The following is a 15037-nucleotide window of genomic DNA, read 5'->3' on the forward strand; positions in this document are numbered from 1 at the left end:
TTGATCAATTTACCGATGGTGGGACTGGAGATGATTTTGGGGTTTGATTGGTTGTCGAAGAATCGGGTTTTGTTGGATTGCTTTGAACGGACTATTCGGTTTATGCCGGAAGGAGAAAATGGAGCAGTGGTAGCTACGGGGTACTACCTGAACTCTGTAATGGTGCATTATAGTGGAGAGGAGTGTCAGGATTATATTCTGTTGGCTGCTAATGCGTTGGGTGATGCCCAGAACTTGGATCAGATACCGGTAGTTAGAGATTTTCCTGAGGTATTCCCAGAGGATATCCCTGAGTTCCCACCTCAAAGGGAAATTGAGTTTACGATTGAATTGGTGCCGGGAGCTAGACCAGTATCGATTGCGCCATATAGAATGGCTCCGATAGAGCTGGCAGAGTTAAAGACTCAGTTGGAAGAGCTTCTGAACAAGAGGTTCATTCGACCGAGTGTATCACCGTGGGGAGCGCCAGTTTTATTGGTGAAGAAGAAAGATGGAGGAATGCGTTTGTGTGTGGATTACCGATAGTTAAATAAAGTGACAGTGAAGAACAAGTACCCGCTGCCAAGGATAGATGACTTGATAGATCAATTGCAAGGAGCTGGAGTATTTTCCAAGATTGATTTGAGATCTGGTTACCATCAGATAAGAGTGAAGGAAGCTGATATCCCTAAGACTGCCTTTAGAGCACGCTATGGACACTACGAGTTTGTGGTAATGTCCTTTGGGTTAACGAATGCACCTGTTGTTTTCATGGATTACATGAACAGAGTGTTTCGTCCCTTTTTGGACAAATTCGTAGTGGTTTTCATAGATGACATCTTGGTTTACTCTAAGACAGCAAGAGAGCATGAAGAACATTTGAGGATTGTGTTGCAAATCTTGAAGGAGCAGAAGTTGTACGCTAAGTTGTCAAAGTGCGAGTTCTGGAAGGAGGAAGTAAAGTTCTTAGGCCACGTGGTGAGTAAAGGAGGAATAGCTGTAGATCCTTCCAAGGTAGAAGCGGTGATGGAATGGGAAAGACCGACGACTGTGATGGAAGTCAGAAGCTTCTTGGGTTTAGCCGGATATTATAGGAGGTTTATCGAAAGATTTTCTCGGATTACATTACCGATGACAAAATTGACAAGGAAAGAAGTGCCATTCGTATGGACGTCGGAGGGTGAAGAGAGTTATCAGACCTTGAAGCAGAGGTTAACTTCAGCACCTGTTCTAATCTTGCCGAAACCGCATAAACCGTTTAAAGTATATTGTGATGCTTCTTTGAAAGGTTTGGGTTGCGTGTTGATGCAACATCGGAACATGGTGGCTTACGCATTGCGTCAGCTGAGACCGCATGAGGTGAACTACCCAACTCATGACTTGGAATTAGCGGCGATTGTGTTCGCATTGAAGAGTTGGAGACACCACTTGTACGGAGTAAGGTTTAGCATCTTTTCTGATCATAAGAGTCTCAAGTACATCTTTGATCAGAAAGAGCTAAATATGCACCAGAGAAGGTGGATGGAGTTTCTTAAGGATTATGATTTCGAGTTGAGTTATCACCCTGGAAAGGCAAACGTAGTAGCAGACGCTTTGAGTCGGAAATCCTTAACGATAGCTTGGATGAAGATTAAGGAAGAGGAGCTAGTAGATAAGTTTGTTGACCTTAAGCTGGATATTGGTGAAGTTGCCGGAAGAGCTTGTTTGAACCAGTTGCAAATCTCAAGCACGTTTAAAACAGAGATACAAAGGGCTCAGCAAGATGAGCAGAAGCTTCAGCAATTTTTTCAACCAGTTGGTGATAAGAGGCGCGAAGAATTCACTAAGGATGATGAAGGGTTATGGAAATACAAGGGAAGGATTTGCATACCGAATGTTGGGAGTTTAAGGTAAGACTTGCTGTCGGAAGCTCACAACAGTGGGTTTTCTATTCATCCCGGAAGCACAAAGATGTATTATGACTTAAAGAAGATGTTCTGGTGGCCTGGGATGAAAGGTGATGTAGCTACTGTGGTATCCAAGTGTTTGACTTGTCAGAAAGTGAAGATAGAGCATCAGAAACCGTCAGGAATGTTACAGCCACTTGAGATTCCTCAGTAGAAGTGGGAAGGAATGGCGATGGATTTCGTGACCGGCTTACCGAGGACTAGGTCGGGATTTGATGCGATTTGGGTGATCGTGGATCGCTTAACCAAATCCGCTCATTTTCTACCTATCCGAGTAAACTGTTCTCTGGAAGAGTTAGCAAGATTGTATATAAAGGAGATAGTAAGATTGCATGGTGTACCTTCGAGCATAGTGTCGGACCATGATCCCCGATTCACTTCGAGGTTTTGGAGAGCTTTTCAAAGAGCTTTCGATACGAAGCTATACCTCAGTACTGCGTATCATCCGCAAACTGACAGACAGTCAGAAAGGCCTATTCAAACCTTGGAGGATATGCTGAGGGCATGTGTTTTAGATCAACCCGGAAGTTGGGACCGTTACATACCATTGGTGGAGTTTGCATATAACAACAGTTTTCATGTGAGCATTGGGATGGCTCCGTATGAGACTTTGTATGGACAAAAGTGCTAGTCTCCACTTTGTTGGTATGAATCTGGTGAAGCAAGTGTTTTGGGTCCAGATTTGATAGCTGAGACTACTGAGAACATTAAGAAGATTCGTGCAAGGATTTTAACTGCCCAAAGTTGACAGAAGAGTTATGCGGATCAGAGAAGGAAACCGTTAGAGTTCGAAGTAGGAGAGCACGTATTCCTTAGGGTTACACCGGCAACTGGGATTGGAAGAGCAATCAAGACCAAGAAGTTGAACCCAAGATATATAGGACCGTTTGAGGTTTTGAAGAGATTCAGGCCGGTGGCGTATCAAGTAGCTTTACCACCTCATCTATCTAACTTACATGACGTATTCCATGTGTCACAACTCCGTAAGTACACGTCGGATTTGGGTCATGTGTTGGAGCCTAAATCAGTCGAGTTGAAGGAGATCTTGACTTTTCAAGTGACACCAGTGAGGATCGACGACACCAGTGTGAAGAAGCTGCGAGGAAAGGATGTCTCATTGGTTAAAGTTTCTTGGGAGCGAGCAGGAGTAGAAGATCACACCTGGGAATTGGAGTCAGAAATGCGAAAGGATTATTCCGTGCTTTTCTCAGGTAATTCAAATTTTGAGGGCAAAATTTTTTATTTGGTGGGGAGAATGTAAGAACCGCAACTAATCAACTGGTTAATTAAGTGATTAATTGCCCTAATTAGACTTCGAAAATTTAGAGTGAGAATTTGAGGATTTAAAGGTGATTTTTGGACTCAGTAGGTTTTTCTGAGTCAGAAAATGTGACGTCTACGAAAAACCGTAAAAAGTCGCGAACCAACAGTTGAACCGGTTCAACCGGTTCAAGTCTGCCCGATATTGCATGAGAAAAAGTGAAAACCATCAAGAACCTTAGAAAAACATTAGAAATAGAAAACCAGACATTAATTTTAAAAGTTTGGTCCGAAGTTGGGCCAAACGGGCTAAAAATGCAAACGGGTTGGACCGGGCCCAAGTTGGGCCCAAGACCAACATATAAAAGGCTCCTTTAATGAGCCAAACTAGTCACAACACCAATTAAACACAACACACACAGCAGAAAAGAAAGGGGAAGAGAGGAAGAAGAAATACTATTCATCTCAATCTTCCAAAGCTCATATCTTGAGCTAGACAGCTCCGATCGCCGCACCGTTTACGGCTGCGCATTTCTTGTGAAGAGCTCTACAAAACCCACCCAAGAAATCCTAAAGGTAATCACGAAATCTTCCCAGTCTCTCTCTTGGAAATTTTGGGTACTTAGGGTTTGTGCCTAAGTGAGTTTTTGTGATTCTTGGTATTTAGGTTTGCTCTAATCCTTGCTTAGCCTTAGATTCTTGCTATTAAATCGGTTGGAGAAGGTAAGAGCCATTAAACCTTTGTGAATTTGTGTTTAACTGGAATCCTAGGTTGATTTGAGGTGATTTGTATGTATATAGTTGGATTATTGTGGCTTTGAGAGCTTTTAGAACTTAATTGTGTTTTTTGGAGTGGAATTGAAAGCTTGGATTGTGGTTAGAAGCTTGTTTGTGCTAGTTTGGAGATTTGGTGCACATAGGGAATCGGCCAAGGTATGGTTTCGGTTTCCTCTATGTAGTATATAATATTCATGGACACATAGGCTAGTGACCAATAAGATAGGTTGAACTAAGATGATGGTTGGTGTGTTAAATGTTGATGAATTGATGAATGTTGGGTTGATTTGTGATCAATTATAATGATGATATGATGTTGAATGATTTTATGGATTGGAAGTTGGTTCCTTATGATAGTTGTAGTGTTGTGATTTATGAAATAGTGATTTTGATCATAAGTGTTATATAGTTGATGTTGGAATTAAGAGTAATGAAATGAGAAGGAGAATGTGGTCAGGTTGGTGTATTATGATACAACAGGTACATTTTGATGAAAAATGGAGTTTTGGATGGTTTGGTATGATTTGGTATGGGTATGGTAAGATATGGTGGTAATTGTAAAGTTTGGTAAAATTTGGATTTTGGTGAACTTTGTCCAATCATAATTTTTGCCTCGGTTTTTGTTCCGAGGGTTACCTGAAACCGTAGGTCGATCTCGGACGAGATCTTCAGTGCTGATCGGAGATTACGTGTCCGGCGTGTAGGTGGAGGCCGCAGCTGCCGCGTCTGACTTGTTGGACTGGTGATCCAGCTGATCCTTTGCCACCGGAGGGTGGGGGTACCTGCAAGGGACCCCGATGCTTAAGTTAGCAAGGGTATTAAGCAGGTTTTTTATAAAATCAGAGTATGAGTTATACCTGGGTGCTCCAGTGCATTTATAGAGGTGTGGAATGACCTTTTTGGATAAGATAAGTTAGTTATCTTATCTTATCTTATCTTTGGGTGAGGTCAGCTTATCTTCAAGGGAACCGCCCTTATCTCTATAGGCTTGGGCTGCCTTTGGCTTTGGGTTGTGTTCCTCTATTCGGGCCCTTTATTTGGGCTTTCTTGGTAATTTGGCCGAGCTCTTTGAGAAGAGGTCGGATAGTCTGACCTGAAGAGGTTGGTCGCTTTATCGCTAAACATCCCGGGTCGGATAGCTCGACCCAGTATATGAACAGTGCCCCTGCTCGAGCTCGGTCTTTTTTTAGGTCGAGTCCTAGTTTTAGAACTTCGATCCTTCTCTAGTGAAGCCGAACTCGAGCATCTTGTCGACTTCATTTTTGTAGCGTTCTCCTTTTTGAATATGGAACGTTTTCTTTTGCTTCTTAAAAGCGCGCGCTTTTGCATTAGCGCTCTTAGCCTTGGGAATATGCGAGGGGTTTAATACCCTCATTAATTGGTTTTTAATTACCCGTTTCTCTTAGTCTCTTTATTTTGAATTTCACACTCAAAAAACGGTTTCTCTTCTCCGTAACTTCCCCTTTCTTTCTCTCTTTCTGTTTTCTGAAGTTTGCAATTTTCGTATTCCTTCCCTGTGCCGTATTCTTGGCGATCATTGGTGCTTTCCTTGTGAAAGGACGACTCTGGATTCCATCTTCCATTTTCTGTTCGAGAGGTGACTCTAATCCCTGTCGCTTCGGCTTTCAGCTTTTCTCCAGGGTTTTTCTCCTTTTTTCCAGGTTGGTTCTTTCTTACTTTCTTCGTCGCTTGCATTGTGCCTTTTTTTACTTAGAAAGTTTGAATCTTTTTGTATTGTCGTGCATCTACTTTTATTTTTCTTCTTCTGTGATCTGCATGAACCCACTTGCTTTCTCGAAAGGTTGCTTCTTTAACGTCTTTCGCCATGTCGATGGTTTTCTTTGTTGACAAATTTTGCAAAAGATAACTTATATTTTTTATTCTTCTTGAAAAAGGTTGTATCTTTGATGACTTTTTCTTGAGCTATTTTGTTATTTGGTTGCTTCGTTTGTTGACTAAGCTGGGACTGTGGGTCTGGAGGGTAGTTATTTTGATGGTTTTACCTGTGGCTCGTGGCCTTTTATTCAAAGTGTCGTTTTAGTTGAAAGGGGTCGTTATTGAGGTGTGAGCTTGTAGGTTTTCCTGAGTTTTTGTTCTGTGCCTGCCTCCAAAGGATGCCCCTGGATCTTTGGTGTGGGTCTTGGGGTCTCCTTTTGTTGTTTGTGTTGTGCTGGATTATGTTAGCCGAGTTGTTTTGCTTTCGTCCGAGATGTTTTTTAGTAATCCAATCTTCCTTTCTAGTTGTAGGACTAGTTGACCTCATCTCTTCTCGCAAAAATATTATTGAGACATCTTCCCAAGTTCCTGAGGGCATGGCTGATTGGGTGAATTCCATGGTTCTTCTGTGTGTTTCATTGGTTGACTCTGAGTTTTGTCAGCAACTTAGGCAATTTCATAGGATTTGTGGTAATGGCAGTGATGAAAAGAACTATAAGCTCGTATCTCCAAATTCTGAAGAAAGGGTTTGTTTTTCTACCCGAATTGCTGGAGAGCGCCCCTTTTTCTATGCATACGACTTCTTTTTTAGTCAAATGAATATCACTCTTCCTTTTACCCCTTTTGAGACCAACCTATTATGATCCTGTAATGTAGCTCCACCCCAACTTCATCCCAATTCCTGGGGTTTTATAAAAATCTTTCAGTTACTGTGTCATGAGTTTGATATCCCTGCTTCACAATCCTTCTTCTTTTATCTCTTTGTTTTGACAAAGCCTGGGGTGGTTAAGAAGAAAGCCGCTTGGGTTTCTTTCCGAGCTTCCCAGGGGAAAAAAGTTTTTTCCATGTTTGATGAATCTTTCCGTGACTTCAAAAATTATTTTTTTAGGGTCCGAGCTGTTGAAGGAGCTCGGCCCTCTTTTCTGGATAAGAATGATGAACCCACCTTTTCCTTGGAATGGCAAAAGAATGTAATGGTATCTAAATATCCGTGGAAAATGTTAGATGAGGTTGAGCAAGCTTTTGTGACTATGCTGGAAGAAAACTGGGGGCAGCCTCCCCATCTCGACACAAAGAAATTTTTAGCCAACCCCTCTCTCCTTCGAGCTGAGCTGGGTAGTGGTCAATTTTTGGTTTTGCTTATTTTGTCGAGTTTATCTCTTGTAAGATCTTTTCTGATTCGTAACTACTGTTATGTTTTGTTTGCAGAGATGATTAAAAATAATGAATCCATGAAGGCCTTTAAAAGGGCCAGGAAGGCTACTACAGCTCAAAACGTCTCGGCCAAGGCGGCCGGGGAGTGGTCATCCCAGGTTCAGTCTAAGCCGGCCGTACCGAGCTCTCTGGGGGCGAGGAGGGTAATCCCTACTCCCCGGGTTCGTTTGGTTGATCCTCCGCAAGCTTCTGTTGCTACTTCTGGCGCTCCTCCAAACAAAAAACAAAAAACAACTGAGCCTTTTAACCTTGACGCTCCCAACTTTGACGCGGTTGAGTTTGTTGATCAGCAGATTGGTCCTTATGGTACCATCCCCACTGACGATGTCTCTCTCCTTCGTCATTTGGACTTCATTACTCGGAGCAGCATTAAGATGGCACATATGGGAGCTGCTATGTACCGAACTGCCCAAGATCTTCCCCTTCATGCTACCAAGGCCTTTATGGAGGAGGCTAAGTGGGAGTTTGACAGAATGAAGGGTTTGAAGGAGGAGCTCTAGGTGAAGGTGACCAAGCTGGAGAAGGAGTTGGAGGGCAAAAAGGCTAGTTCTATTGCCTTGGCAGCTTCTGTGAGGTTGGCAGAAGACACGGCATTGAGGCACCAGGAAAGCTACGTCACAGCCTACCGCGAGGTAATGCGTCTTAAGGAGGAGTTGGAATCGGCCCGGGCTGATTATACCGAGCTCCAGGGTCACCTTGTAGGCAGTGTAAATGCTGCTTATGAGAACCTGAAGGAACAAGTTCGGGTTCTTGCTCCCGGGGTTGATCTTGCTTCATTCAGTCTGGATAATGTTGTGAAGGATGGCAAGATTGTCCCTGATGACCCTGATGACGACGATGTTGAACCTCTTCCTGTGCCGGTCGCCAAAGCCTCTGTTGTGCCGACTTCTTCAGCTCCTTCAGCTGAGGTTAGTCACCCCGAACCTGGTCCTGATTGCCAGATCTTAAATCGGGATGACGGGACGGTGGATGCAGTGCCCCTTCAGACTCGCCCTCCTTCACCTCGTGTCGATGCCGCCGAGAAGCCTTCAGATCTTAAATGATGTTTTTATATGGATAGCCCGGCTTGTGGGCTTTTAAACTCTTTTGTAGATGATGTTTGCTGACTGTTGACACTCTTTTAGTTGCTTGTTTAACAACTTTATTTTGAAAAATAAAGTAGTTTCCAAGCTTTTGGGGCTGATTTTGGTGGCCTCTGAGCTTGTTATTATTTTAACTTTATGTTTTTATATCATCTTTGTTTCTGCCTTGGTACCTTTCTAAGTGTTTTGAAAGTGTTGGAACCCTGTTGCTCGACCTTTTTAGATCGCCTTTGTTTTTCATACTTGTGGCTTGTTTCTTTCGAGGTTTGGGTCCAATCTTGTATGTTGGCTTCGTTACTGAAGTTATTTTCTAGAAATCCATTTTGCTTGGGACTTTGTCAGGTCTTTCGTTAGGATTTTACTTTTTATAACTTGCTCGTGGGTGGCCGACTTCATCATGTCGGGCCCTTCTAAGTTATTTTAGTAATCCTCTTTCTTTGACCTTTTTCAGGTCTCTTTCAGGGATTACTTTTTATAACTTTATGTTTTGGGCCGACTTCATCATGTCGGGCCCTTCTAAGTTATTTTAGTAATCCTCTTTCTTGGACCTTTCTCAGGTCTCTTTCAGGGATTACTTTTTATAACTTTATGTTTTGGGCCGACTTCGTCGTGTCGGGCCCTTCTAAGTTATTTTAGTAATCCTCTTTCCTGGACCTTTCTCAGGTCTCTTTCAGGGATTACTTTTGATAACTTTATGTTTTGGACCGACTTCGTCGTGTCGGGCCCTTCTAAGTTATTTTAGTAATCCTCTTTCTTGGACCTTTCTCAGGTCTCTTTCAGGGATTACTTTTTATAACTTTATGTTTAGGGCCGACTTCGTCGTGTCGGGCCCTTCTAAGTTATTTTAGTAATCCTCTTTCTTGGACCTTTCTCAGGTCTCTTTCAGGGATTACTTTTTATAACTTTATGTTTTGGGCCGACTTCGTCGTGTCGGGCCCTTTTAAGTTATTTTAGTAATCCTCTTTCTTCGACCTTTCCCAGGTCTCTTTCAGGGATTACTTTTTATAACTTTATGTTTTGGGCCGACTTCGTCGTGTCGGGCCCTTCTAAGTTATAGTAATCCTCTTTTATAGGGTTGGCCAGACCTCTTTCCAGGGAGTTACTTATAACTTTGGTTATTGCGACTGGTCCGACTTCTTTATGTCGGCCAGTCTTTAAGTTATTTTTTAGCAATCCATTTTATTAAGACCTCGTCATGTCCTTTCTATGGATCACTTTCGATAACTTCTTGCATTATTCTGTTTTCATCTTTGCCGATTTTGTAGAAATTGGGTTTAATCCTCATTTGGTCGACCTTTTAATGAATTTGGTTTTCATCTCTGTTGGTCTTTATCGTGATCGTGTAGTGAATTTGTTCATACCCTGGGTCGAGCTATCCGACCCGGGATGTTTAGCGACAAGGCGACCGACCTCTTCAGCTCAGACTATCCGATCTCTTCTCAAAGAGCTCGGCCAAAATACCAAGAAAGCCCAAATAAAGGGCCCGAATAGAGGAACACGACCCAAATCCAAAGGCAGCCCAAGCCTATAGAGATAAGGGCGGTTCCCTTGAAAATAAGCTGACCTCACCCAAAGATAAGATAAGATAAGATAACTAACTTATCTTATCTAAAAAGGTCACTCCACACCTCTATAAATACACTGGAGCACCCAGGTATAACTCATACTCTGATTCTACTAAAAAACCTGCTTAATATCCTTGCTAACTTAAGCATCGGAGTCTCTTGCAGGTACCACCACCCTCCGGTGACAAAGGATCAACAGCATAGCTAGTTAAACAAGTCGGACACAACAGCTCCGGCCACCACCTACCAGCCAGACACGTCAACTCCGATCAGTACAGTTTCAGGTAACCCTCGGAACATTGGCGCCGTTGCCGGGGAACCTGGAAGTCATCCCATCACCATGGCAGACGACCAGGACAACGACCACGATTCAGATCTAGAGGATAGAACACCGTACAAAAATGCGGACACTACACCAAAGGATACTCCTCAACTTAACAACGAAAAGAATTCTCCAAACGCAGGAGCCATGGAGGCGATTCAAGACCGTTTAAAACAACTTGAAAAAGAAGCCCTACATCAACGAGAAGCTGAGAAAAACCTACAAAGGGAAATAAGGCGACGCCGGGAATTGGAGGACAAACTCCTAAAACTCAAAGCTGATCTCAAGGCCAAAGCTAATCGATCCTCTTATGAGGATAGCTCCCACAAGGACCAAGATCCATTTACCAAGGAGATCATGAAGAACAAAATCCCAAAAGACTTTAAACTCCCGGATATGACTTTGTACGATGGCACTACAGATCCCGGCCATCATCTCAACAATTTCAGAAGTACATTGTACCTCATCGACGCCTCAGATGCAATTCGCTGCAAAGCCTTTCCAACTACTTTAAGAAAGACAGCAGTTAGATGGTTCGACAATATACCTCCTAGGTCCATCTCAAGCTTCGACGACTTAGCCAAGAAATTTCTGGCCAGATTCTCCATCCAAAAAGATAAGGCTAAACATGCCCCAAGTCTATTAGGAATCAAGCAAGGAGATCAGGAAAATCTTCCCAATTACATGGAAAGATTCAACAAAACATGCCTGGACATACAAAGCCTACCAACAGAAGCCGCCATTATGGACCTCATCAATGGCTTGCGAGAGGGACCTTTTAGCCAGTCCATATCGAAAAAACACCCCACATCTCTGAACGAAGTGCAAGAACGAGCAGAGAAGTACATCAACATGGAGAAAAACTCTCGACTAGGAGAAACCTCAAAATATAGATTCACCTATCCCTCCCGGGATAAGGATAAAGAATCCAAAAAGAAGCAAGATCGACATGGGGAAAAGATCAAAAAATACCACAATTACACCCCTCTTTGGGTGTCCCTTGTGGATGTCTACAGAGAAGTCTACCACACTGAAAAATACCCCCAGCTCTACCACTCAAAGGGAAAAAAGGAGGAGGAAATCGGACAGAATATTGTGAATACTATCGAATCCGCGGGCATTCCACCAACGAATGTTTTGACTTAAAGAATGTCATAGAAAAACTAGTAAGAGAAGGGAAATTAGATCGGTATCTGGCCACCCGAAACGATGAGCAAAGAAAAAGAAGAAGGGACGAAGATGTCGGACGAACCGAGCGATCACCTCGTACACCAGAAAGACACGTCCATATGATACACGGTGGATTTGCGGGAGGAGAAATCTCCAGATCATCTCGCAAAAGATATCTCAAAGAAGTATATCATGTTGAGGGGAAAGAGGAAGCACCCGACATCCCCGCAATTACTTTCACCAAAGAAGACGCATCCGGTATCATCTTAGGACACGACGATCCCATGGTCATTACTATTATACTGGCAAACGCTAATCTCCATCCCACACTGATAGACCAAGGGAGCTCCGTTGACATCTTGTTCAAAACTGCCTTCGACAAGCTCGGCCTGGAAGAAAAAGAACTTAGAGCATATCCGAACAGTCTGTTCGGACTGGGAGACACCCAGTTCAACCTCTCGGATACATCTCACTACACACAACCTTTGGAAAAGGAAACCAATCCAGAACACTCAAGATAGACTACATCGTGGTCAACGTGAGTTCAGCCTATAACGCCTTAATAGGTCGGACAACATTGAATCAGCTCGGCGCAATAGTCTCGACTCCACATCTGTGCATGAAATTCCCAACTGCAGAAGGGATAGCTACAATAAAAGCATACCAGAAGATGGCGCGCCGCTGTTACAACGAAAGTCTAAACCTCAGATGCAGAGGAGAAGAATTCCACACAATCAAACTCGGTGGAGTTCAGAGGCGGGAAGAACTCCGCCCACAACCCGAAGGTGAAATAGATAAAGTCCAGATCGGAGACATCCCGGACAAAACAACCAATATTGGTACGATACTAAAAGGAGACATAAAAGAATCACAAGTATAGTTCTTACGAGATAAGGTCGACCTCTTTGCATGGAAAGCTGCAGACATGCCAGGCATAGACCCCAAATTAATGTGCCACAAGTTAGCGGTCTATCCAGGATCTCGGCCAGTACAACAAAGACAAAGAAAGCTCGGGCCAAAATGATCCCAGGCTGTGGAAGAGCAGGTACAAGCTCTACTAGAGGCAGGATTCATAAGAGAAGTCAACTACCCACTATGGCTAGCTAACGTCGTCTTGGTGAAAAAATCAAATGGGAAGTGGCGAATGTGAACCGACTACACTGATCTCAACAAAGCCTGCCCAAAAGATCCTTATCCACTCCCAAGTATCGACGCTCTGGTGGATGCCTCCTCCGGATATAAATACCTCTCATTTTTGGGCGCATATTCGAGATACAATCAAATCCCAATGTATCCACCTGACCAAGAAAAAACTTCCCTCTTAACCCCAAAAGCAAACTACTGCTACATCGTCATGCCTTTTGGTCTTAAAAACGCGGGAGCTACTTATCAGAGATTAATGAATAAGGTCTTTACAGATCACATCGGAAAAATCATGGAAGTCTATGTGGACGACATGTTAATAAAGACACAAAGTGAAGAAACGCTATTGTCCGACCTGACCCAAGTATTCGACACTATAAGAAGGCATGGCATGCGACTCAATCCCGCAAAATGCACCTTCGCAGTAGAAGCTGGCAAATTCTTGGGTTTTATGCTCACACAAAGGGAAATCGAGGCAAATTCGGATAAATGCCAGGCCATACTCGACATGAAGAGCCGACTTGTGTCAAAGAGATACAACAACTCAACGGGAGGTTGGCAGCCTTGTCCAGATTTCTCACCGGATCGGCAATAAAGTCTCTCCCCTTCTACGCCACCCTAAGGAAGGGAAAGAAGTTCGAATGGACAACGGAGTGCGAACAAGCCTTCCAAGATTTCAAAAGATTCCTGGGACAACCGCCTATCCTAACCCGGCCACGGGAAGGAGAACCACTCATACTATACCTCGCGGTAGGAAGTCGGGCAGTAGCCTCAGCACTAGTTCGAGAAGACGACAGTGGGCAACAACCCGTATACTTCATCAGTAAAGCATTACAAGGATCCGAGTTGAACTACCAAAAAATAGAAAAATTTGCTTACCCTCTCATACTAATATCTCGACGACTTCGTCCATACTTCCAAGCTCACACCATTAGGGTTCGGACCAACCAGCCCATAAAAGGGATTTCGTAGAAAACAGACCTAGCAGGCAGAATCTTGCAATGGGCAGTCGAGCTGTCCGAATTCGACCTTCAATACGAAGCTCGGACAGCCATCAAATCACAATACATGGCCGACTTCATTGCAGAATTTACAGACACCCAGGAAATCCCCACAGAATAGAATCTCTACGTGGACGGTTCCTCAAATAAAAATGGAAGCGGCGCGGGTGTGATAATTGAAAGCAACCAAGGAACTCAAATTGAACTCTCCCTCAAATTCGGGTTCCCCGCCTCAAACAACCAAGCGGAATATGAGGCACTACTAGCTGGTTTGAAGCTGGCTAGGGAGGTTGGAGCTCAAAAGCTTACCATCTTCAGTGACTCACAAGTAGTCACTTCACAAATAGCAAGGAGCTACCAAGCCAAAGATCCCACCATGAAAAAATACTTGGACAAAACCAGGGAACATCTCGGACAACTCGGAGAATATGAGGTCCGTCACATACCCCGAGAGCATAATGCCCGAGCTGACGCATTCTCAAAACTAGCCAGCACCAAACCAGGGGGCAACAATAGAAGCCACATCCAAGAAATGATGTAGAACCCGTCAATCTCAGAAGAAGAAGTCCTAACCATAACAAGTCAGGATCAAGGATGGATGACTCCCATAATTAACTACCTCAAAACAGAAACACTCCACAACAGAGGAAAAGGAGGCAAAGAGGTTAAAACAGGAGGCACAACACTACACCATCATAAACAATACTCTATACAAAAGAGGGATTTCAATACCACTGTTAAAATGTGTGCCGACTTCCAACAAAAAGGAAGTTCTAGAAGAAGTACACAGTGGCATTTGTGGCAATCATCTCGGAGCGCAAGCTCTTACCAAAAAAGTACTCCAGGCAGGATTTTATTGGCCAACTCTACAAAAGGAAGCCACAGAGTTCGTAAAGACATGTCCACCATGTCAGAAACATGCCAACTTTCACATCGCCCCGCCAGAGGAACTCATCAGCGTGACCTCACCTTGGCCATTCGCAAAATGGGGACTCAACCTTCTCGGACCCTTCCCTCAGGGATCGGGACAAGTTAAATTCCTCATAGTAGGGGTAGACTATTTCACAAAGTGGATCGAGGCAGAACCCCTAGCTAATGCCACTGCTCAAAGAAGTCAAAAATTCCTATATAGAAACATTGTCACAAGGTTCGGGGTTCCATACTCCATCACCACAGACAATGGCACCCAATTCACAGATGCAGGCTTCAGAAAGTTAGTGGCCGACTTAAACATAAAACAACAATTCACTTCTGTAGAACATCCCCAAGCCAATGGACAAGCCGAAGCTGCCAACAAATTCATATTGGCTGGGCTAAAACAGAGATTATAAGACGTAAAGGGAGCCTGGACTGAGGAGCTCCCACAAGTCCTATGGACATATCGAACAACGCCACATTCCACCACAAAGGAATCACCCTTCCGATTAGCGTACGGAATGGAGGCAATGATCCCAGTAGAGATTGAAGAAGGGTCGCCTAGAGTGATCCACTATAATGAAGAAGCCAACCCCCAACTTCAAAGGGAAGAACTCGACTTACTCCTGGAAGTCCAAGAAAGTGCTCGGATCAGGGAAGAAGCATTAAAACGTCGAATGGCTTCGAGATACAATCAGAAGGTAGTACAGCGAGTTTTTGCTGAGAA

The 15037-nt window shown here is 43.7% G+C and overlaps 1 protein-coding gene across 1 annotated transcript; it reads left to right on the forward strand.

The window, feature by feature from the left end:
• The first annotated feature begins 102 nt into the window (after positions 1-102).
• Positions 103-8155, forward strand: LOC148566853 (uncharacterized). Its single transcript, XM_088484456.1, has 8 exons — positions 103-351; positions 526-711; positions 835-1416; positions 1471-1868; positions 2385-2505; positions 2677-3136; positions 7107-7255; positions 7847-8155. Exons 1-8 carry the CDS (start codon positions 103-105, stop codon positions 8153-8155), a joined length of 2454 nt encoding a protein of 817 aa, XP_088340582.1.
• Positions 8156-15037: the final 6882 nt, after the last annotated feature.

Source organism: Arachis ipaensis, chromosome B4 (assembly GCF_059453495.1).
Source record: "Arachis ipaensis isolate K30076 ecotype BB chromosome B4, ASM5945349v1, whole genome shotgun sequence".
NCBI lineage: Eukaryota > Viridiplantae > Streptophyta > Magnoliopsida > Fabales > Fabaceae > Arachis > Arachis ipaensis.

Coding starts and splice junctions, on each gene's coding strand:
- LOC148566853 (XM_088484456.1), top strand. CDS start 103: ATGCCGGAAGGAGAAAATGGAGCAGTGGTAGCTACGGGGTACTACCTG. Junction 352..525: donor TGGTGCCGGGAGCTAGACCA/GTATCGATTGCG, acceptor GATTACCGATAG/TTAAATAAAGTGACAGTGAA. Junction 2,506..2,676: donor CATATAACAACAGTTTTCAT/GTGAGCATTGGG, acceptor CAAAGTTGACAG/AAGAGTTATGCGGATCAGAG.